Source organism: Bufo bufo, chromosome 1 (genome assembly GCF_905171765.1).
Source record: "Bufo bufo chromosome 1, aBufBuf1.1, whole genome shotgun sequence".
Taxonomy (NCBI): Eukaryota; Metazoa; Chordata; class Amphibia; order Anura; family Bufonidae; genus Bufo; species Bufo bufo.
In genome coordinates this window covers 640,520,937-640,543,311 of record NC_053389.1, presented here as the reverse complement: position 1 = coordinate 640,543,311, position 22,375 = coordinate 640,520,937, and the positions used below count along the sequence as shown (strand labels likewise).

Below are 22,375 nucleotides of genomic sequence, written 5' to 3'. Positions count from 1 at the left end.
TCATTTGGGGGGTATTTATACTATCCTGCAATTCTAGCACCTCAAGAAACATGACAGGTGCTCAGAAAGTCAGAGCTGCTTCAAAATGCGGAAATTCAAATTTTTGTACCATAGTTTGTAAATGCTATAACTTTTGCGTAAACCAATAAATATACACTTATTGGATTTTTTTTTATCAAAGACATGTAGCACAATAAATTCTGACACAAACTTATATAGAAATGTAATTATATTTGAACAATTTAACCAGAGAAAGTTAAAAATACACTTTTTTTGAGAAAATTACGGCCTATTTTGATTAATATCGGAAAAACAAAAAAATCTTAGCAGCAATCAAATACCACCAAAAGAAAGCTGTATTTGTGAGAAGAAAAGGAGGCAAAATTAATTTGGGTGGTAAGTTGTATGACCGAGCAATAAACCGTGAAAGTAGTGTAGTGCAGAATTGTAAAAAGTGGTCTGATCATTAAGGGGGAGCTGAGGTGGTTAAAGGACATCTGTCACCAGGATATTTGCTATTGAAGTAAAGCTATGGCCTAATAGCACTTAGTACCTTATTTCAAGATGTGCCGTTGTTCCAGAAATAGATGTTTTTATCCTCTGAAAATCCAGTTTATTTGGTATGCAAATGAGCCAGTAAGCACTCTTGCAGGAAGAGGCCAAGACACTCCCCCTGCCACAATGTTTCCACCCTCAAAAGACTTAAAACCCCACCCCCAGGTCCCACTAAGCCACGCCCCTGATTTGGTTAGATCACGCCCCTCCCACTCCTCAGCCGACTGAGATTGAAAAAATTAAGTTAAAAATCAACTTCTAGGTCCCAATAAGCCACGCCCCTCCCACTCCTGAGCCGACAGGGATTGAAAAAATTAAGGTAAAAATCAACTTCTGTCAGCTGCAGAGGTGGGAGGGAGGGTGACTTTCTCCCTGCAGGTCACACTCAGACTGTACAGTGCTGCTGTCTGAGAGTGAGCTGTTCAAAAGTACACGCCCCCATCCAGTAAAGGTCACTGTTAAGGGGGCGGCCCTTGTGGAGGTCACTGTCAAGGGGGTGGTATGCTGTGAAAGTCACTGTTAAAGGGGAAGGCTGCTATAAAGGTCAAATTTAAGAGGGTGGGCTGCTGTGGAGGTCCAGTTTTAAGGGACGGGGTACTGTGGGGGGTCAGTGTCAAGGGGTGGGGGGCTGTGGAGGTAACTGTTTTGGTGGTGGGGTGCTGTAGATGTCACTGTTATAGTGGATAGTGTTGATATCTTTTAACGACACACACAAACATTAAATTAAATTGATTAAATATACCCGAGCAAAGCCGGGTCCTTCAGCTAGTTAAATAATAAAGGGCCCAGCACTGAACCTTAGGGTACACCACTTATAACCCATTTTGACCATTCTGAATAGGAATCATTGAACACAACTCTCTGGACACGGTCCTTCATCCAGTTTTTAATCCAATTACAAACTATACTTTGCAAGCCTATAGACCTTACTTTACCTATTAAGCGTCTATGAGGGACAGTATTAAAAGCCTTTGCAAAATCCAGAAACACTACATCCGCAGCCACCCCTCTGTCCAGGCTACTACTCACCTACTCATAAAAACAAATCAAGTTAGTCTGACAACTTCTGTCGTTGGTAAACCCATGCTGGTTATCACTTATAATATTATTTATAGTCACATACTCCTGTATATAGTCCCTTAAGAGTCCTTCAAACATTTTTTACAGAACAGAAGTTAAACTAACTGGTCTATAATTACCTGTGGAGGACCTTGATCCTTTTTTGAATATGGGCACCACGTTTGCCTTGCGCCAATCACTTGGCACTGTACCAGTACCTAGAGAATCTTTAAAAATTATAAAAAGGGGCACAGCAATGACTGAACTGAGCTCTTTAAGCACTCTTGGGTGTAATCCATCTGGACCCGGAGATTTGTTCACATTTACCCTATTTAACTTCTCTTGGACCATATATGCAGTTAGCCAATTGAGTATATCACTGGATGCACTAACAGCCCCACCACCACAGATATTAGCTCTTTTCTCTTCTTTTGTATATACAGAGCTAAAAAAAAATATTTAGGAACTCTGCCTTTTCCTTATCTTCAGTGACTACCCCCCCCCCCCCCTTTACTATTATTTAGGGCCCTACCTGCTCAGACCTAGGTTTATTAGCATTTATATATTTAAAAAACTTTCGGGATTTGTTTTGCTTTCTTTTGTTATCTGCTGTTTGTTTTGTGTCTTTGCTAATTTTATCTCCTTTTTTGCAGATTTTATTAAGCCCTTTGTAATCTTCAAACACTACCGCTGACCCCTCAGAATTGTATTTTTTAAATGCCCTCTTTTTGTCTTTTATTGCCCTTTTTACAGTAGCTTTAAGCCATGGGGGGTTTAATTTTAGCTGTTTATACATGTTACCTAAAGGGATAATTTTTTTAGTGCAATTACTCAATGTGGATTTGAAGCTCTCCCATTTATCATCAGTATTATTATGTGACAGTAGCTGCTCCCAGTCTATGCCCTGAAATGCTGCCCTCAACCCAGGGAAATTAGCCTTTTTGAAATTCAGTGTCTTTGCTCTGCCTGACAGAGTTTGCTTTTTATCGTTTAGGGGGAATATAATTATATTGTGATCACTATTACCTAGTGTTTCTCAAACAGTAACATTACCAACAAGCTCTGCATCATTAGAAATTACCAGATCCAACAGAGCATCGCCCCTAGTGGGAGCTTCTATAAACTGGCCCATAAAGTGGTCCTGCATCAAGTTGAGGAATTTTCTCCCCTTTGCAGTTGAGGCAGAACCATGACCCCAGTCAATATCTGCAATAGAAAGACCAGCACTCTGTAATTCCAATGATGAAGAAAGAAGGTTTCTTTATTCGTCACCCATATGTGACGCGCGTTTCGACACTAGTCTGTGTCTTTATCAAAGTACAGGTGATAACAGCTCAAAACAACATACAAGTGGCACCTTTTAAATACAATTCAAATAACCCGCCTCCTAGCCACGTCAGGGATCACATGGCAGGGGGCGGACTAAACCGCCCCCAGCCATGTGACCAGTCACGGGGCCAGAGCGTCATACTGCTATGCAACCAGTCCAAACAAAACTCAATCTAGCCATGAGTGGAGTACGGTAAGACATGTATCTGACTCATGTACTATTATCTATCAGGACAATCTTAAATCCTTTATACATCTGATTTCCGCAGTTTATAAGTACCGATACATTAGAATTAAACCGTCTCCTCATCATGTAGAAGATCATGTGATCACGGAAATAACAATCCCGGTCACATGATTTGTCACATGACACAATATTGTTATGTCACAGATCCAAAGAATGTTGGATCTCACAGAAGATAGGTTGCGCTGCAGTATTAAGAGATCCATGTCATGTTCAAACATATTTCAGAGAACTGAGGTATCAACATTTGGTTACAGAGCAACAGTATGCATAGATACAAAGTAACAATCCACAATTATCCGTTCCACACATTGAATCAGAGGAAACTACTCAGTGAATATTCCTTATTGAGGCCTTTGGGGGCAAGCGTCTCAAGTCGATGGATCCAATATGCTTCACGCTGGTGGAGCATCTGGATCCGATTTCCTCCACGTCGAGGTAAGGTCACTTCTTCTAAAATTTGAAAACGCAATTGTGAGATGCGGTGATTTTTTTCTTTAAAATGTTGGGGGATAGGTAGCAGGATATTTTCTTTCCTAATTGTAGACTTATGTTTTGCTACCCGGTCCTTCATACGCATTGTCGTCTCTCCAACATAGCACAACCCACAGGGACATTTAAGTAAATAGATCACAAAACTACTGTCGCATGTGAAATGACCCCGAATGGGGATTTGTTGTCCTGTCTGTGGGTGTGCTATGTTGGAGCCTTTAATCACGTTAGAACAGTGAACACAGTTAAGACAGGGAAATGTTCCCTTCCTAACTGTAGATGAAGTGAGCTGTCGCTGAAGCATCCTGTCACTTCCTACGTCCGCCCGGACAATCATGTCTCTAATATTTTTATTTCGCTTAAAGCACATCATGGGGCGGTCCCTAAATTCCTGAATTGCGGGATATGATTTTTGTAAGATGTTCCAGTGTTTATAGATGACAGCCTTAACTCGGTCCATCCAAGGATGGTATTTTACAACTAGTGGTATTCTCTGTCCTTTGTCTTTCTTGTCTAGTGGCTCTATGGGATTTCTTATCTTCTCCCGCTGTTCATGTAATAGACAGGGCAGATAGCCTCTGTCTATAAATTTCTGAGTCATTTCCCGTAGCCTAAGATCACGTGTGTCCTGATCCATAACAATATTTGCCACTCTTCTATATTGTGAGTATGGCAAGGATTTTTTTACTGTTGATGGGTGATTACTATGGAATGACAAGAGACTATTTCTGTCAGTTTTCTTGACATGTAAGTCAGTGGTAATCCTATTGTCAATTCCCCTAATCACCCATGTGTCGAGGAAGGAGACACGTTGTGAATCTTGGTGCAGGGTAAATTTCAGCTCTGGTCTTATATTGTTAATGTAGTCCACAAAGGTCATCAGGGTCTCAATGCTGCACCGCCATACGCAGAAAACGTCATCTATGAAGCGTTTCCAAAATATACAATGATTCTGATATAGCTCACTTGGGTAAATATATTCTCTCTCAAAGTGTGCCATATAGCAATTTGCGTATGGCGGTGCAGCATTGGACCCCATCGCGGTCCCACACCGCTGCTGGAAAAAAGTGTCCTAAAATAAAAAATAATTGCGACGTAAGACAATGGACAGTAAAGAAAGAAAAAACTTTTTTTCGTGTGCCGTGTACAGGCTGTCATCTAATAACACCTGGACAGATTCCAGACCTTTTTCATGAGTTATACTCGTATATAAGCTGCAGACGTCTAGAGTGACCAGGATGCAATCATGCGACAGCTCAATTTCTCGTACTGTCTCCAGAAAATGTTGTGTGTCCCTAAGGTAAGAAGGGGCCTTTTTAGTAAGAGGAGTCAACACTTTGTCAAGAAATATTGCAGGGGGAGATAGGACTGAATCCGTAGCTGCAACAATGGGGCGACCCGGAGGCTTGTCCAGGGATTTATGCACTTTCGGAAGTGTGTAAAATACGGGTGTCACAGGGTGTTGGTTGATTAAAAATTCCGCTAGTTTTTTATCAATAACATGTTGTAATAAGTTTTCATCAACCAAGGTCTGTAACTCCCGCTTTATGGCCCAGACCGGATCCCCCTGCAATATTTCATAGACATTGTGGTCGGATAATTGTCCCAGAATCTCCCTAACATAGTAATCCTTGTCTAATATAACAAGGGCTCCGCCCTTGTCCGCAGGTTTAAAAACCAGGGAGTCATCATCAGTCAGATGATTGACTACCTGTCTTTCCTCTACGGACAAATTATGGTGGATATAATAATCACCTTTCTTAAAATTAGCAGGTAGTGTGGCTATATCACGTTGTACAAGTTGTATGTACGTTTCACTAGGGTGATATATCTTCAGGGGCATATAATGGCTCTTAAGCCTTAAACCGAACTGCTGCAAACTTAATAGTGATTGTACATTTTCAATAGGGACCGGATCATGCATGGGTACATTTGAAAAATGGCTTTTAAGCCGTATACTCTGAAAGAAGCGATTTAGATCCATGTCCAGTCCAAATGTGTCCAGACTCGTGGTCGGACTGAAAGATAGTCCCTTTTCAAGAAGTCCAATTTGGAGTGGAGAGAGATTCTTAGAAGATAAGTTTAACACTAGGGTGTGTTGAGTACCTGTGACCGGGTTAGACGTGGGGCTTCGGCGTCCCCGATGATGGTGTCGGCCTGAGCGCCTGGTGTTGGCCTTCTTGGGCGTCTGCGTGCTCCTAAAAAATTGCGCTGACCTGTTGTGGAGTCGCTCCCAGAGTCGGATGATGCTGTGCCAGCTCTGCGTCCGGATCGACGCGGTGGTTGAGATGTAGCAGTGCCGGCTTTGTCCTGCCATCTGTACACCTGGTTTCTTTGGTAGTCTTCCATATCCCGAATGTATTTTGTACGCTTTGTAATCTGTATAGAACTTTGTAATTCGATACATTGCTTATCAATTTTTTCTTTTAGGATATCGAGATCTTCCTTTTTTAGACAGTCTCTTAGTTGGGACTCAATAGTGCTAATGCCTTCTTGGCACTCGGCAATAGCTCTAGTCAGGTGTTCAATTGTCAGAACTATGATGTCCAATAAACACTTGTTTAAAATATTGGCAAAGCGGGCACAATATTCAACACTCTCTCGAAAGAAAGTAGGTCTGAGGTTTACTCTTAATCCACGTGGAATACGTTTAGAGCGGTGATACTCCGCTAGAGTGGTTGCATGCAATTGCAGCGATACCAGATGCTTGGAGGTTCTCTCCAAATCACGGCTTCTCAGTTCACCTGGAGGTATTCTCAAGAACTCTGCCGATGAATCGATGCATGCTACTATTGCACGGGCTTCCTCATCATCGTAGCTGTAGGTACTCATCTGTACGTTTGAGCTCGACTGCACGTGCACGCTCCAAAAAATCAAGAAAATCAATTAGAAAAATGAATGGGCGGCACTGCGCATCAGTCGCGGTCCAGGTGCACGGTCAGAAGGTAGATACCTCAATACTTGCAATAGAAAGACCAGCACTCTGTAATTCCAATGATGAAGAAAGAAGGTTTCTTTATTCGTCACCCATATGTGACGTGCGTTTCGACACTAGTCTGTGTCTTTATCAAAGTACAGGTGATAACAGCTCAAAACAACATACAAGTGGCACCTTTTAAATAGCCACGTCAGTGATCACATGGCAGGGGGCGGACTAAAGGAAGGGACAGGATTCTTCAGCGACAGCTCACTTTCTCTACAGTTAGGAAGGGAACATTTCCCTGTCTTAACTGTGTTCACTGTTCTAACGTGATTAAAGGCTCCAACATAGCACACCCACAGACAGGACAACAAATCCCCATTCGGGGTCATTTCACATGCGACAGTAGTTTTGTGATCTATTTACTTAAATGTCCCTGTGGGTTGTGCTATGTTGGAGAGACGACAATGCGTATGAAGGACCGGGTAGCAAAACATAAGTCTACAATTAGGAAAGAAAATATCCTGCTACCTATCCCCCAACATTTTAAAGAAAAAAATCACTGCATCTCACAATTGCGTTTTCAAATTTTAGAAGAAGTGACCTTACCTCGACGTGGAGGAAATCGGATCCAGATGCTCCACCAGCGTGAAGCATATTGGATCCATCGACTTGAGACGCTTGCCCCCAAAGGCCTCAATAAGGAATATTCACTGAGTAGTTTCCTCTGATTCAATGTGTGGAACGGATAATTGTGGATTGTTACTTTGTATCTATGCATACTGTTGCTCAGTAACCAAATGTTGATACCTCAGTTCTCTGAAATATGTTTGAACATGACATGGATCTCTTAATACTGCAGCGCAACCTATCTTCTGTGAGATCCAACATTCTTTGGATCTGTGACATAACAATATTGTGTCATGTGACAAATCATGTGACCGGGATTGTTATTTCCGTGATCACATGATCTTCTACATGATGAGGAGACGGTTTAATTCTAATGTATCGGTACTTATAAACTGCGGAAATCAGATGTATAAAGGATTTAAGATTGTCCTGATAGATAATAGTACATGAGTCAGATACATGTCTTACCGTACTCCACTCATGGCTAGATTGAGTTTTGTTTGGACTGGTTGCATAGCAGTATGACGCTCTGGCCCCGTGACTGGTCACATGGCTGGGGGCGGTTTAGTCCGCCCCCTGCCATGTGATCACTGACGTGGCTAGGAGGCGGGTTATTTGAATTGTATTTAAAAGGTGCCACTTGTATGTTGTTTTGAGCTGTTATCACCTGTACTTTGATAAAGACACAGACTAGTGTCGAAACGCGCGTCACATATGGGTGACGAATAAAGAAACCTTCTTTCTTCATCATTGGAATTACAGAGTGCTGGTCTTTCTATTGCAAGTATTGAAGTATCTACCTTCTGACCGTGCACCTGGACCGCGACTGATGCGCAGTGCCGCCCATTCATTTTTCTAATTGATTTCCCAGTCAATATCTGGGAAGTTAAAATCTCCCATTTTGACCACTGTACCAGCCTGTGCCGCCCGCTCTATTTGGTTATACAGTTGCGTTTCTATCTCTTCTGTGATGTTAGGGGGTCTATATATTACACCAAGTATTAGTTTTTCAGTGTTTATACCCCTTTGAACTTCCACCCATAAGGTTTCCACATCCTCACCATTCGTACCCACAATTGCCTCTTTCACCCTTGTCTTCAGAACACTCCTCACATACAGGCACACACCACCATCTTTTCTATTGACCCGGTCTTTCCTAAATAGTGTAAAACCTCAATATTAACAGTCCAGTCATGCGAAGAGTCCAACCATGTCTCAGCCACACCAACTACATGTATGTGTTCTTCTAGTACCATAGCCTCCAGCTCCCCCATTTTTCTAGCTAGACTTCTGGCATTTGTGAAAATACATTTTAAATTACTATTACCTGTAAAATGAATATACAGGATTTTTTTGTTACTTTGGTTTATCTTTGTATGTAACAGGTTCTTGTTACCAGCAGTTCTATTTTTCATAAATGTATAGTTATGCCCCTTATTAGTATGCCCCCCCCCCCAGATCCCAGTTTAAAAGCTCCTCCAGCTGTCTAACCATTTTTTCCTGCAGGGCAGTTGCACCCTCCCCATTAAGGTGCAGCCCGTCCCTACTGTAGAGTCTGTAACCGACCAAGAAGTCGGCCCAGTTCTTCATGAACCCAAACCCTTCCTTCCTGCACCAGCTTCTGAGCCACTTATTTAACTCCCTAAGCTCCCGTTGTTTCTCTGGTGATGCTCGTGGCACTGGTAGTATTTCTGAAAACACTACCTTGGAGGTCCTGGACTTGAGCTTCTCACCTAGTTCCCTAAAATAGTTTTTAAGGACCTTCCTTCTCCCACTGACTTTGCCATTGGTGCCAATGTGTACCATGACTGCCGGGTCTTCCCCAGCCCCACTCAGCAATCTGTCAATCCGATCAGCAATATGTTTATATACAAGTCTGTAATGTGATCTGTATATAGGCCTTTACCATATTGATCCCTATTCTGCTCAATATATCTAACATACAACTGTAGGCATCTGCCCCAATGGTAGCCTTCAGATAATAACACAGCAGCAGCCTTTTAGCGGTGAAAGCAAAGCAACAGTTGTCTTTTATTCTTGACAAAACAATAAGGCAGTAAACGGCAGTGACCGGTTTTCTCCAGCAGGCCTAAAGAAATTTCAAAGTCTCGTATCTATAGAATCCCACAGGTATGGTACGGGGTGTATGTGGACCTCACTTTGTCCTCAGTCTTTCAGGCACAACAACAACATCTCCTTCTCAGACTTTGATCCAACACAGCACTCCACAGAGCTTCACTGTCAGAGAGGTAGGCCAGTCAAGACCCGGCCTGGAATGTGGGAAGTAGTTACCCACCCAGCACTATGACTACTGCCAGTAAGAGCCATCCTGGATCAGCTATTCACAGGTATACTAATTAAATGAAATGTCAACCACCTACTGCCGCTGACACACCTGAACTACTGGCTCCTACTTCACCGAGGCCAGGTACCTCGGTGACACATATCTACCATCAATGATGGTCCCTTGTACCTTCCTACACCCAGAGTGGTATTACCATTCTTATGCCCTGCTACTGTCTTTAATTGCTAACAACAATGTCACCTATGTATGGATTCCAGGTCCTTTGTCACTGTGCATTGACAATGTTGCTATGAAACTGCTTTATACATGTAATATGCTTGGTTCTTTAGATAGAATGGAACTTACTATTAAATTCTCCCCCTTTTGGGCAGAAATGGGCTAGTCCTGCTTCCTACCAAGGGAAGGGCTGCAGGAAGTGTTTTGTCAGTTTAGTCAGTCTTAGAGATTCAAGCGTTGGAGGCAGATGTGTGAAGATATAGCAGGTAGGCGAGGTCCTCCTTCTGCAGCAGGAGTCTCTCCATAGCAAAGCAGCTCATAGAGCACCATGACTCCTTATCGATTTCCAAACATAATTTTGGGAGGGTGGTCAACATCCAAAGGTAGCACACTCCAGAGGTACCAGAACAGTCCTAAAGTACAGCTGCCAGACTAAAGCCGAGTTTAGCACAGCAGAAAGAGAGATAAAACAGAATACTCAAGTTTGCCTGGCAGTTTAGGCTAAAACCTGCTGGAACCAAGAAAAAGCCTGAATATTGTCTGGATGCAAGTTTATTCATGTAAAGCTGTTGAACTTTATAAAAGTCAAAAAAAAAAAAAGTCTATTTTTCCACCTTCATCATTACTCTCCTCTTTAATCTCCCTGGGGAGCGACGGTATCCATGTAGGAGCACCGTGACAAACACAGAGACTATTAGGGCCGCACCACACCACTTGACATTCTGATAAACCTGGGACACGATCAACCCTGGGGGGAAGCACGTTGCAAAGATTGTTTCATGTCAATAAAGCTATGTCTGTCAAAGTGAAATACATACATATATTATGACATATTCCTTCCATAGATATTTCTAGCAAACCCCCAGCCATTTCGATTATTACTATAGATTTTATTGGAGAGAACTACACACATAAAAGTTCATAATCTCTATTCAATCTCCACCATCTCCTCTAGTTGAATGTGGATAGGAGGATGGGGATTTTCAGCCATAAATACCTGTAACTTTAAAAAGTTTTTTTTCAGTGGAGGCAATGGTAAACACTAGTGGTGATTGAGCATGCTCGGCCGAACACCAGTTCGGCTCGAGCATCTCGAAGATTGGCACATGGCGGTATTCGGCCAATACTGCATGTGCTCGAGCGCAATGCTCGAGTCTCCGCCCACACGTTTCTTGGCTGCTACGCAGCTAATAAATGTGCTGGTGCGTACTGCCTTCACTATAATGCTGTAGCAATGTTGGCTGCTGGCATTACAGTGATTGGCTGGCTGGAACGCGTCATCGGGTGCTACATAGCACCCGAGGACGTACAGTACAGACTAAAAGTTTGGACACACCTTCTCATTCAAAGAGTTTTCTTTATTTTCATGACTTTGAAAATTGTAGATGCACACGGATGGCATCAAAACTATGAATTAACACATGTGGAATTATATACATAACAAACAAGTGTGAAACAACTGAAAACAACATATTCTAGGTTCTTCAAAGTAGCCACCTTTTGCTTTGATTACTGCTTTGCACACTTTTGGCATTCTCTTGATGAGCTTCAAGAGGTAGTCCCCTGAAATGGTTTTCACTTCATAGGTGTGCCCTGTCAGGTTTAATAAGTGGGATTTCTTGCCTTATAAATGGGGTTGGGACCATCAGTTGCGTTGAGGAGAAGTCAGGTGGATACACAGCTGATAGTCCTACTGAATAGACTGTTAGAATTTGTATTATGGCAAGAAAAAAGCAGCTAAGTAAAGAAAAACTAGTGGCTATCATTACTTTAAGAAATGAAGGTCAGTCAGTCAGCCGAAAAATTGGGAAAACTTTGAAAGTAAGGGCTATTTGACCATGAAGGAGAGTGATGGGGTGCTGCGCCAGATGACCTGGCCTCCACAGTCACCGGACCTGAACCCAATCGAGATGGTTTGGGGTGAGCTGGACTGCAGAGTGAAGGCAAAAGGGCCAACAAGTGCTAAGCATCTCTGGGAACTCCTTCAAGACTGTTGGAAGACCATTTCAGGGGACTACCTCTTGAAGCTCATCAAGAGAATGCCAAGAGTGTGCAAAGCAGTAATCAAAGCAAAAGGTGGCTACTTTGAAGAACCTAGAATATGACATATTTTCAGTTGTTTCACACTTGTTTGTTATGTATATAATTCCACATGTGTTAATTCATAATTTTGATGCCTTCATAGTCATGAAAATAAAGAAAACTCTTTGAATGAGAAGGTGTGTCCAAACTTTTGGTCTGTACTGTATGTTCAGCTCATTCTTAGTCAGGGAGAGCTGTGTTGAGGAAGGGACAGACAGTGTAGGGAGTGATTTAAGAATATTTTTACCACCAAAACTTTTCAGAAACACAAAAGTCCTTATAAGGACTATTGTGTGTGGCAGCATCAATCTATATTTTTAGCGCAACCTGCGATAAATAGCTAAAACTTTACAGACCCAAAAGTCTAAGGACTATTGTAACGGAACGCCTAGCACCCCGACCGGGTACCTCCGTCGATAGATGCTCCTAGTGATTCCAAAGGATTCCAAGCACTCCACTTGACACCATCAGCACTGCAGACCCCACGATCCGCCGAAGCTTGGTGGAGGTCTCGCCGTCTCCTACCCACCCTGGACCTACGACAAGGCTCCAGGCTCCAGTGGGTGAACCTCTCCTAAATCCAGAGACAGGAACCAGGAGCAAGCTCTTACAAGAGCTTTTACTCAGGGGAGTATTGTGATATAGCAATCCCCAAGAGTGTATTTATTCCATCCCCCAAACATGAGCCAAAACTTCATGAAGGTATAAAACAGGAACACTTTATTGAGGGCTACCCGCCCGTATTTATGGAGGTCCCCATCTGGTGGACACGCCCCTAGGGGACCAGAAGGAAGACTGTGACACAGGACAGATACGTAGCACTCAGGATACACAGACACAACACATCCCCACAATGCATCATGGTTTCCTCCCCTCTGCCCTGGAGACACCCGAGGAGCAATTCAATTATCTCTCAGGACAAAGGGAAATCGCCAATACACACGTGGAGACAACAGGAGAGAAATCACCACCCAAACACCCAATGTCACACCCCCACAGCAAACACAGACATTTAACATAGCCCCAGATAGCTCAAGTCTGAGTGCATATTATTAGGTGAATGGCACTCAGAATACACGAATACAATAAAATTAGCTATCTGGGTACCCTCACATAACAAAATACCATTCCAAAGACAGATTTAAGCTGTGTCTGTCTTCTCCTTTAAAGTTAGTATGGGCCATAATCCTGAGGCAAGAGGCTGGTAAACAGGCCTCTCCAAAACCCAGTGGCGAGGTTGGTTTCGCCACAACTATTGTTTGTGGCAGCAATATCTATTTTTGGTACCTCTCCTGTATAACGTTTCCTCATCCCATATACCTGTGACATTCCCTGTAATTTTTTATTATCCGCTGGTGACAGCATTGACAATATCTGCGGCATATCTCCTTTGTGACCTTTCCACATCCTAAATATCTTTTTAAATTTCTTTGCGCTTACACTTCCAAATCCTATGCTACTGTACACGTGTGACAGACTTTCAATCATATACAGTTGCAAGGAAAAGTATGTGAACCCTTTAAAATTATATGGATTTCTGCACAAATTGGTCATAAAATGTGATCTGATCTTCATCTAAGTCACAACAATAGACAATCACAGTCTGCTTAAACTAATAACACACAAATAATTAAATGCTATCATGTTTTTATTGAACACACCATGTAAACATTCACAGTGCAGGTGGAAAAAGTATGCGAACCCTTGGATTTAATAATTTGTTGAACCTCCATTGTGCAGCAATAACTTCAACCAAACGTTTCCTGTAGTTGCAGATCAGATGTGCACAACGGTCAGGAGTAATTCTTAACCATTCCTCTTTACAGAACTGTTTCAGTTCAGCAATATTCTTGGGATGTCTGGTGTGAATCGCTTTCTTGAGGTCATTTCACAGCATCTCAATCTGGTTCAGGTCAGGACTCTGACTGAGCCACTCCAGAAGGTGTATTTTCTTCTGTTTAAGCCATTCTGTTGTTGATTTACTTCTATGCTTTGGGTCGTTGTCCTGTTGCAACACCCATCTTCTGTTGAGCTTCAGCTGGTGGACAGATGGCCTTAAGTTCTCCTGCAAAATGTCTTGATAAACTTGGGAATTCATTTTTCCTTCGATCATAGCAATCCGTCCAGGCCCTGACGCAGCAAAGCAGCCCCAAACCACGATGCTCCCACCACCATACTTCACAGTTGGGATGAGGTTTTGATGTTGGTGTGCTGTGCCTCTTTTTCTCCACACATAGTGTTGTGTGTTTCTTCCAAACAACTCAACTTTGGTTTCATCTGTCCACAGAATATTTTGTCAGTACTGCTGTGGGACATCCAGGTGCTCTTGTGCAAACTGTAGACGTGCAGCAATGTTTTTTTGGACAGCAGTGGCTTCCTCTGTGGTAGAATCCCATGAAATCCATTCTTGTTTAGTGTTTTACGTATCGTAGATTCGCTAACAGGGATGTTAGCATATGCCAGAGACTTTTGTAAATCTTTAGCTGACACTCTAGGATTCTTCTTCACCTCATTGAGCAGTCTGCACTGTGCTCTTGCAGTCATCTTTACAGGATGGCCACTCCTAGGGAGAGTAGCAGCCGTGCTGAACTTTCTCCATTTATAGACAATTTGGCAAGGCTTTGGAGATACTTCTATAACCCTTTCCAGCTTTATGCAAGTCAACAATTCTTAATCGTAGGTCTTCTAAGAGCTCTTTTGTGCGAGGCATCATTCACATCAGGTAGTGCTTCTTGTGAAAAGCAAACCCAGAACTGGTGTGTGTTTTTTTTATAGGGCTGGGCAGCTGTAACCAACACCTCCAATCTCATCTCATTGATTGGACTCCAGTTGGCTGACACCTCACTCCAATTAGCTCTTGGAGATGTCATTAGTCTAGGGGTTCACATACTTTTTCCACCTGCACTGTGAATGTTTACATGGTGTGTTCAATAAAAACATGGTAACATTTAATTCTTTGTGTGTTATTAGTTTTGGCAGACTGTGATTGTCTATTGTTGTGACTTAGATGAAGATTAGATCACATTTTATGACCAATTTGTGCAGAAATCCATATCATTCCAAAGGGTTCACATACTTTTTCTCGCAACTGTATAACATTTAATATAAACAAGGCGAGCTGAAAGGGACGTGGGCAGTGGCTGTGATGCTGATGATGCACGCATAGACTGTGGCCCTGGGCATGGAGAAACTGTGCCTGCTGTCAGAGCACAAGAAAAACAATCATCCACGATACCTAACTTCATGTCCCAGTTCGCAGGGCGGCGCAGGACACCACTCTTGAAGTCAGAGCAGTGCGACCGGTTGGATTGCAGCAGATAATGCTTCCAGTCGGTTAAGCACCACCCTGTCTTTCACAAAGTCTAGTCTCAGTAGCCAAGAGTCTGCTCAACCCAATCCTCACCCTGATCCTCCTTCCTCCCACCATGGAGAGTGTGGGCAAACAAGTAATCCCACACTCAGATATTCTGAGGAGCTCTTTTCAGTGCCATTCCTTGATTTGGCCCTCTAGCCAAGCACGCTTGAAGAGGGACAGATCTTGTGCCCTGATTCTCAAACTCTTGAGCATCCACAATCACAAGAAGATGACGGTGGGGAACGGCAATTATTGTTTAATGAGGGGGATGATGATGAGACACAGTTGCCAATAACTCAACGGCAATTACTGTCTCAAGAGGTTGATGAAGAGGATGAGACACAGTTGTCAATCAATGAGGTAGTGGTTAGGTCAACAAGTCAGGAGGATGAGCATATTGAGGAAGTGGAAGAGAAGTTGGTGGACAGCAGTACAGAGGGGGAGGGATCTTCTGCACAGCAACAGGCTGGAAGAGGCAGTGGGGTGGCAAAAGTGAGAAGGTGGGCCACACCAAGCAGACCCGCAACTGTTCCCCAGAGCACCCCTTTGCGGAAATCTCCCTTGCCAAGGGGCAGGTGTTCCGCAGTCTGGAGCTTTTTTGAGGAACATGCAGACGACAAAAGAATTGTAATTTGCAACCTGTGCCATACAAAAATAAGCAGGGGCGTGAACACTAGCAACCTCATCACCACCAGCATGATCCGCCACATGGCATCAAAGCACCATAATAGGTGGGCCGAACGCCTGGGTCCACAATCTGTGTCTGTGGGTCACACCACTGCCTCCTCTTCCCCTGTGTTACGTGCAGGCCAATCCCCTGTTGAACACCTGGGCCTTCGCAAGCACCATTAGCGACCACATCTACTTCCGTGTCCCAGCACAGCGTACAAATGTCCTTACCCCAGGCATTTGAACGCAAGCACAAATATCCAGCTACCCACCCAAAGGTCATAGCACTAAATGCACAGATTTCCAATTTACTGGCCCTGGAAATGTTGCCATTTAGGCTTGTTAACACAAGGCCTTCCGCAGCCTGATGTCGGTGGCCGTCCCTCGTTACGCAGTTCCCAGCCGCCAATATATATCAAGGTGTGCCGTGCCCGCCTTACACCAACATGTGTCCCGTAACATCACACGTTCCCTGACCTACGCAGTTAATGGGAAGGTCCACTTAACCACGGACACATGGACAAGTACATTCGGCCAGGGACGCTACATTTCCTTGACGGCACACTGGGTGAATGTTGTGGAGCGAGTCGTACCCTGGGATGCACAGGAGCTACCAACACCAAGGATTGCGGGCCTTAATTCCATCAGGGTTTCCGCCACCACCTACGTTAGTGGCTCCAACCCCCACTTCTCCTCCTCCACCTCCGAATTATCCACATGCATCACCAGTCAGTTATCAGTCGGTAGCTGGAAGCAGTGTAGCACTGCAGTGAGGAAGCAGTAACAGGCCGTGCTTAAGCTGATATGCTTAAGGGACAAACAGCACACTGCCGCAGAGCTGTGGTAGGGCATAAGAGATCAGACTGAACTGTGGATCTCCCCACTCAACCTATAACCAGGCATGGTTGTGTCTGATTATGGCCGTAACTAGGTGGCGGCTTTGGAGCTCGGCAAGCTGACACACATCCCATGCCTAGCCCACATCTTCAACTTAGTGGTTCAGCAGTTTCTCAAAACCTACCCCAATTTGCCTGAGCTACTGGTGAAGGTGCGCCTCATGTCTGCACATTTCTGCAAGTCATCGACAGCTTCAGCCGGTCTGTCAATGCTGCAGCAGGGCACCTGATAAGACGCACCTGTTATGCAGCTATTTCTACCTGTGAGCTGGGGGGCAGTCTATCTTGTGTCTTGCTGGGTGTAACACCTTTCTGCTCACCCAGGATGTTCTGTCTGTCCTGTGCTTTACTGCTGACCAAGTTTTTTGTTGATGTTATGTCCTTTTCTGATCTTCTGTACCTGTCCTGTGGTGATGTTGATGTTTTTATCCTTGTCCATGCCTTGCCTATTCTTCTGTATCTGTTCTCTGTCTGGATCCACTCTGTTCCTTGTATAGCCTAGCAGTGCTCTAACTGCGTCTGATGACCTGGCAGTGCTAAACTGCTTCTGATCCTGCCTGTTCCTTGTCTGGCCTTGCAGTGCCTACTGCTTCTGTTCTAGTCTGTTCCTTGTCTTTCCTGTAGTGCCTTACTGCTTCTGTTCCTGTGTTTGTCCTGCTTTCGTGAGAATGCCCCTGGGTTCTCTGGAGGGAGGATCTCTAGTCTATGTGCAGCTCTGCCTGAAACCGCCATGCTTCCATTCGACATGGGGTCCAGGCATCTGCTTCTGTGCTGGTTCCCGTTTGTCTTGTTGTCTGATCCATGTCCTCTGTTTGCTTGGGTTACAGTTCTGTAGTCTGTTCCGCTGGTGGTTTCGCCAGCCTGGTTCTCCGTAGGTAGCAGCCAAGTGGCTCTCTGCCCTCTGGGTTTTGCCTCTGGTCTGCCGATGCACTTGGTTCTGTGGTAGTTCTACCACTATTGCTCTACCTGCATGTCTGTACTGTCATGTTCTTTTATTACATGTGTAATAAAGTATTCTGTTGGTTCCTGGTCTGAATCTTGCTTGTGTCCTGTTTGCAAGACGTCCCGAAGGTCTGTCTTTGGGCCTCTGGCATGTGACATAAATATTATTGATAGCCTTATTATTTCTGCTTGATTTCTAGCTAGTTCTGTTCTAGTTAACTGTAACCTTTTGATTAAAGAGTTTTTTCAGTTTGCATCAACATGATGGTAACTGTAATTATGTTATGTTTTTTTTTTACTTTGATTGTTCCTTTCTTCTGTTCTGCACTGTAGTCACATGACCGTGTCCCTGCATTTCTCCTTTATTTCCTGCAATGTTATGTCAAAGCAGCAACAGGGACAGTGATAGGGGAGTGTCTATGTAACTAGCTGGGTTGGAGGAGCTATAAACTAGCTGGGTGTGGTTAGGCTTGTGCTGGAGCCGTGGCATAGTGCATCATGGGTTTGGTTGGATACACCAACAGAAAGTTATACATACAGAATATAATCCAGAATGGATGGTTTACATGGTGAAAACAGGTCAGGAGAGTCCAAATTGAAAAAAAAAAAGTATGTAGACAATGTACAATACATGGTTAAAGACCATAGCATTCTTGGAAAAGCCCTTTAAGCTGAAAGAGATTGGCCACTTTCTGGCTATTGTTGAGCAGTGTGTTTGTAAGATGACTATATGGCCCTTACTAATATAGTTTTCATTGGTATTCTGTGTCATTTTCTATATTTCATAAGGTATGTCCCCTTGTTGGTCAATACTTGTGCTGTCCATACAGAGCTCCTGTCCATAAAATGACTGCGGGTCATATGATCAGGCAAAAAGACACAACACTTGGCCCCCTCTATTCAAATACCCCACACTTGCCATCTGCAGTTGTGCTGTTGGGAGTTTATTGCAGGTGCAGTGTGTGAATGGAGGAGACTGAGTAATGTGTATTGCCTCATGAACCTCAGTGCCCATCTTATGGACAGGACCTCTATGAGGACAGCACAAATTTGCCCAACATGAGGGACATGGTTTACAAAATATATAAAACGGCACATATTATCCACAAAGACTATATTATTATGCACCATATATGTGCCATATGATCATCTTGCATACACATTGGTCAACAGTAGTCATAAAGTGGTCAACCCCTTCAATTCTTTCTATTTTGAACCATATAGTCGAAAATCTACCAGAAAAACCCTAAGGATGTCTGCTTATTTGCCAATAAACCAACACTATAGCACGATTGAGTGTTTGGGTTACTCAATGCACTTTTTAGTACATTATAGTGAAACTGTGCCCAATCTAAAAAGAACAGTTTATGCATGGAAAAAATACTGCAGTATATAAATTATGGCAAAGAAGTGTGTTAAAAAGTGCATGTTCCTGTTTTATTAGTATTCCACTTTGTTCAATGATCAAATACTATTCAATGCGACACATTCAGTTATAGAGTTGTCCAATGGGAGAAAATGTTTAGCAAAAGATTGTAACAGGTTATGCTGCTATTATATTATGTTATTTTGATGAACAGTATGTTACGTTTGTATTGAATGTTTTTAAATTATTGCCTGAATGGTCTTAGTCATTGTTCAAAGACCCAATCCAAGGTCTTTTGCTTTTCATGGAGTATGTGGCTAGAGAACGATTATAGATGTATGTATTCACTATGTCTTTTGGTATCTTACAGTAAGGACTTTGCTGTGCAGTTTTAACCAGGGGGTGATGCTGGGAAACATTGAATTATACATCTTAAAGTACCAGGTTTTTTTATGCAGTTTATTTGTAGAATGTCTCCCACATACAAGTCAAGTGAAATTCAGATTCACAGTTGAGAGGTGGCCGTCTGCACACAGGGTGGCCGTCTGCACATAGCACCAAGAAGTAACATGTCCTTTTGTGGCGTAGTCGCAGCTTTAAACTGCAGGCCCATGAACTGCATCACTGCCTACCACTGAAAACAATGAGAGGCAGATGCCACTTGGACACTGACAGAATTTTGCCGCGGTGTCCTGTCCACGCCAAAATTCCGCTGTGTGAATGAACACTTAGAGTTAAACTATACAGTATGTGTGTGGTCAGAATGAGAACTGGAAGAGATATAAAAGTCATGAACAGGGAGGTAAAAAACCCATATCTATACGCTAGTAAGATTATCTTTTGATTTGTATATGGTATAATAAAATGATGTCCTAGTAATGTGATTTGCTTCCTTAAAATTAACATTATAAATTGAGTAATACAAAGCCCAAACTCTGACAAATGCTACAGCCAAAACCGAAAATCTTATTCAACTAGAAATGTTAATGTGGCATAAAATTACATATATCACCACAAATCTTATGATTGTCAGTCACTCTGATCTACCCATTGATCCTTCCCAAACTGCTACAAAGCATGCAGTTGTTATGCTTCGTGGTAATAGAACAGCAGTTTTTTTTTGTCTCTACATCTCTGAATTCATTTTTCACAAAAGCCGGATTCCAGCTTGAAAGACTTTACAGATTGCTTCCATCATTTGCTTTTTGAAAAAATCTTAACATTCACTGCAACAGAAGCTTAGCTTATATGAGTTCAGAAATCAAGAGATGTTAAAACTGAATAATGAGCTGCTCCATCTTAACAGTGCCATCAGTAATGTGGCTATGGATGAAGCTTGCTAACTGCAAACCTTGACGTCATTAAACTTTTCCACAGTATCAAGGTCTATTTCTCCTTGTGTTTTCAAGATAAAATAGTAGTTCAAAAGTTTATTTTCTAACTTGCATAAATATTTTGAAGAATGAGTACATTGCTTAAAGGGAATCAATCACTAAATTCATGTGATTATACCAAGAGCATTCTGATATTGTCATTAAAGGGTTTTTCGAGACTTTTATACTGATGACCTATTCTCTGCATAGAAATAGGAGCGCAGGTGCATACATAGAACTACGAGTAGCAGCACACCGCTTAATGCCCACAGACATAGGTAAACAGTGAATTCATGGGAAAAAAAAGTAAACTGCATAACTGCTATACTTACTGTAAGAAAAAGTAGAAGCTCTTTGTGCATATTATTGGTCAAAAATATGGCGGGTCCATCTACCTGCGACAAGGTGGCTTCAAACAGACAGGACCTAGTCTAACATATGCCTCTCATGCGCTTTCAGCCTACAATCTTAGCAAAGTAAGATCCAGCTATATGATACCACCTACTCAAATATATGCCTCTCCTGGAATTTTACAAAGTAGGATCCAGCTATGTAATGCTGCTGATTAAAAGCACCAGGTAGATAGGTGGGAGTGCATGGTTCACAGGGAACGCCACTCCCCAATGGTACACCAAAATAAAAGGGGAAAATTAAACCAGCACCGTTTACTTTTGCCTTTTTTGCATTAAGCAGTGTGCTGCTACTTGTAGTTCTATGTATTGTGTTGCAGCCAAGGTAGCATGCACCTGCACTCTTATTTATATGTATTATGCAGGTGCTGGTTCCCTGACTGTGAGCTGGCCAATGGCAAAGGAGAGCGTCACAGCCAGGGAGAAAATAAAAAACTCACCTTCTCCCTGGCTGGGACGTGCTCCGTTGCGATTGACCAGCTCACAGCCAGGGAGAAGGATACACCCCCTGAGAAATACGGCCTAGCAGGGGAACGGAGCAGCCCATCAGAAATATGTCCTACACTGCCAGGTACTTATATTGTAATGTCAGGACCGGTGAAAGGTACTCTTTAAGGCAAGAATATCATAATCTGTTCCTGAATTCTTCAAGTCAAAACTTGCAGTTAATTAGTTTTTATCTTGTTTTTATTTCTTTGTTTCTTAGACAAGAATTATTTTATTAAACTGGTGTGCATGGTTCCTCAGAATGAAGAGACCAGGTGAAGATAAGGTCAGACCGGTTTGTCAGCATAATAATAATAAGCAACGGCGTTGTAGCATGGCCAGTGTTGAAGTTAATACTGTAAGTGGTCAGCAGTCAAGTAATGGAAACATGCTATATATTGGCTTTCGTGGTTTGGAAGGCATCCATTGCACACCTACCACTGATTCTGGAGTAATATGTGGCAGGATGGCCTGTTCCCCGACACATGATGAAAACCTGCTCCACCACCCACGCCATACAGAAGGGGAACATGACCTCGGCAAGATTTTGGAAGAGCTGCGATACATTGCTAACAGGTTCAGAGACCAAGATGAAGATGAATCTATATGTAATGAGTGGAAATTTGCAGCATCTGTGGTAGACCGGTTGTGTCTTATGGCTTTTTCTATCTTTACCATCATTTGTACTATTGGAATTTTAATGTCTGCTCCAAATTTTGTAGAAGCAGTGTCTAAAGATTTTGCATAACTTCAGTTTTTTTTTTAAATGGAGCCGTGTTTTCCACCAGATTGAACCTTTTCTATACAATCAATGCTGAAATGGATATCCTATGCTCACATTGGGGACATGCATTGGTGCCAACGGACTTTCTTTTTTTAATTTTTATTAATTGAATATTATTTAATTGCCTATACAGGGTATGTGACTTTATTCTATCTGGTCGCTAATATATATACTGTATATATATATATATATATATATATATATATATAGTTAAGGTGGAAATCTTGAATATAGTATACAGTATGTACTCTAAATACTCTAA

At 42.7% G+C, this 22,375-nt stretch overlaps 1 protein-coding gene across 1 annotated transcript in view; it reads left to right on the top strand.

Annotated features, from left to right (window-relative positions):
- Window positions 1-22,077, top strand: part of LOC120985751 (neuronal acetylcholine receptor subunit alpha-7) — a 414,569-nt gene extending 392,492 nt beyond the window's left edge. The window contains exon 10 of the mRNA XM_040413865.1: window positions 21,550-22,077. Within this exon, the coding sequence (XP_040269799.1) occupies window positions 21,550-22,077 (528 nt within the window). The remainder of the gene's footprint in view (window positions 1-21,549) is intronic.
- The last annotated feature ends 298 nt before the right edge of the window (window positions 22,078-22,375 follow it).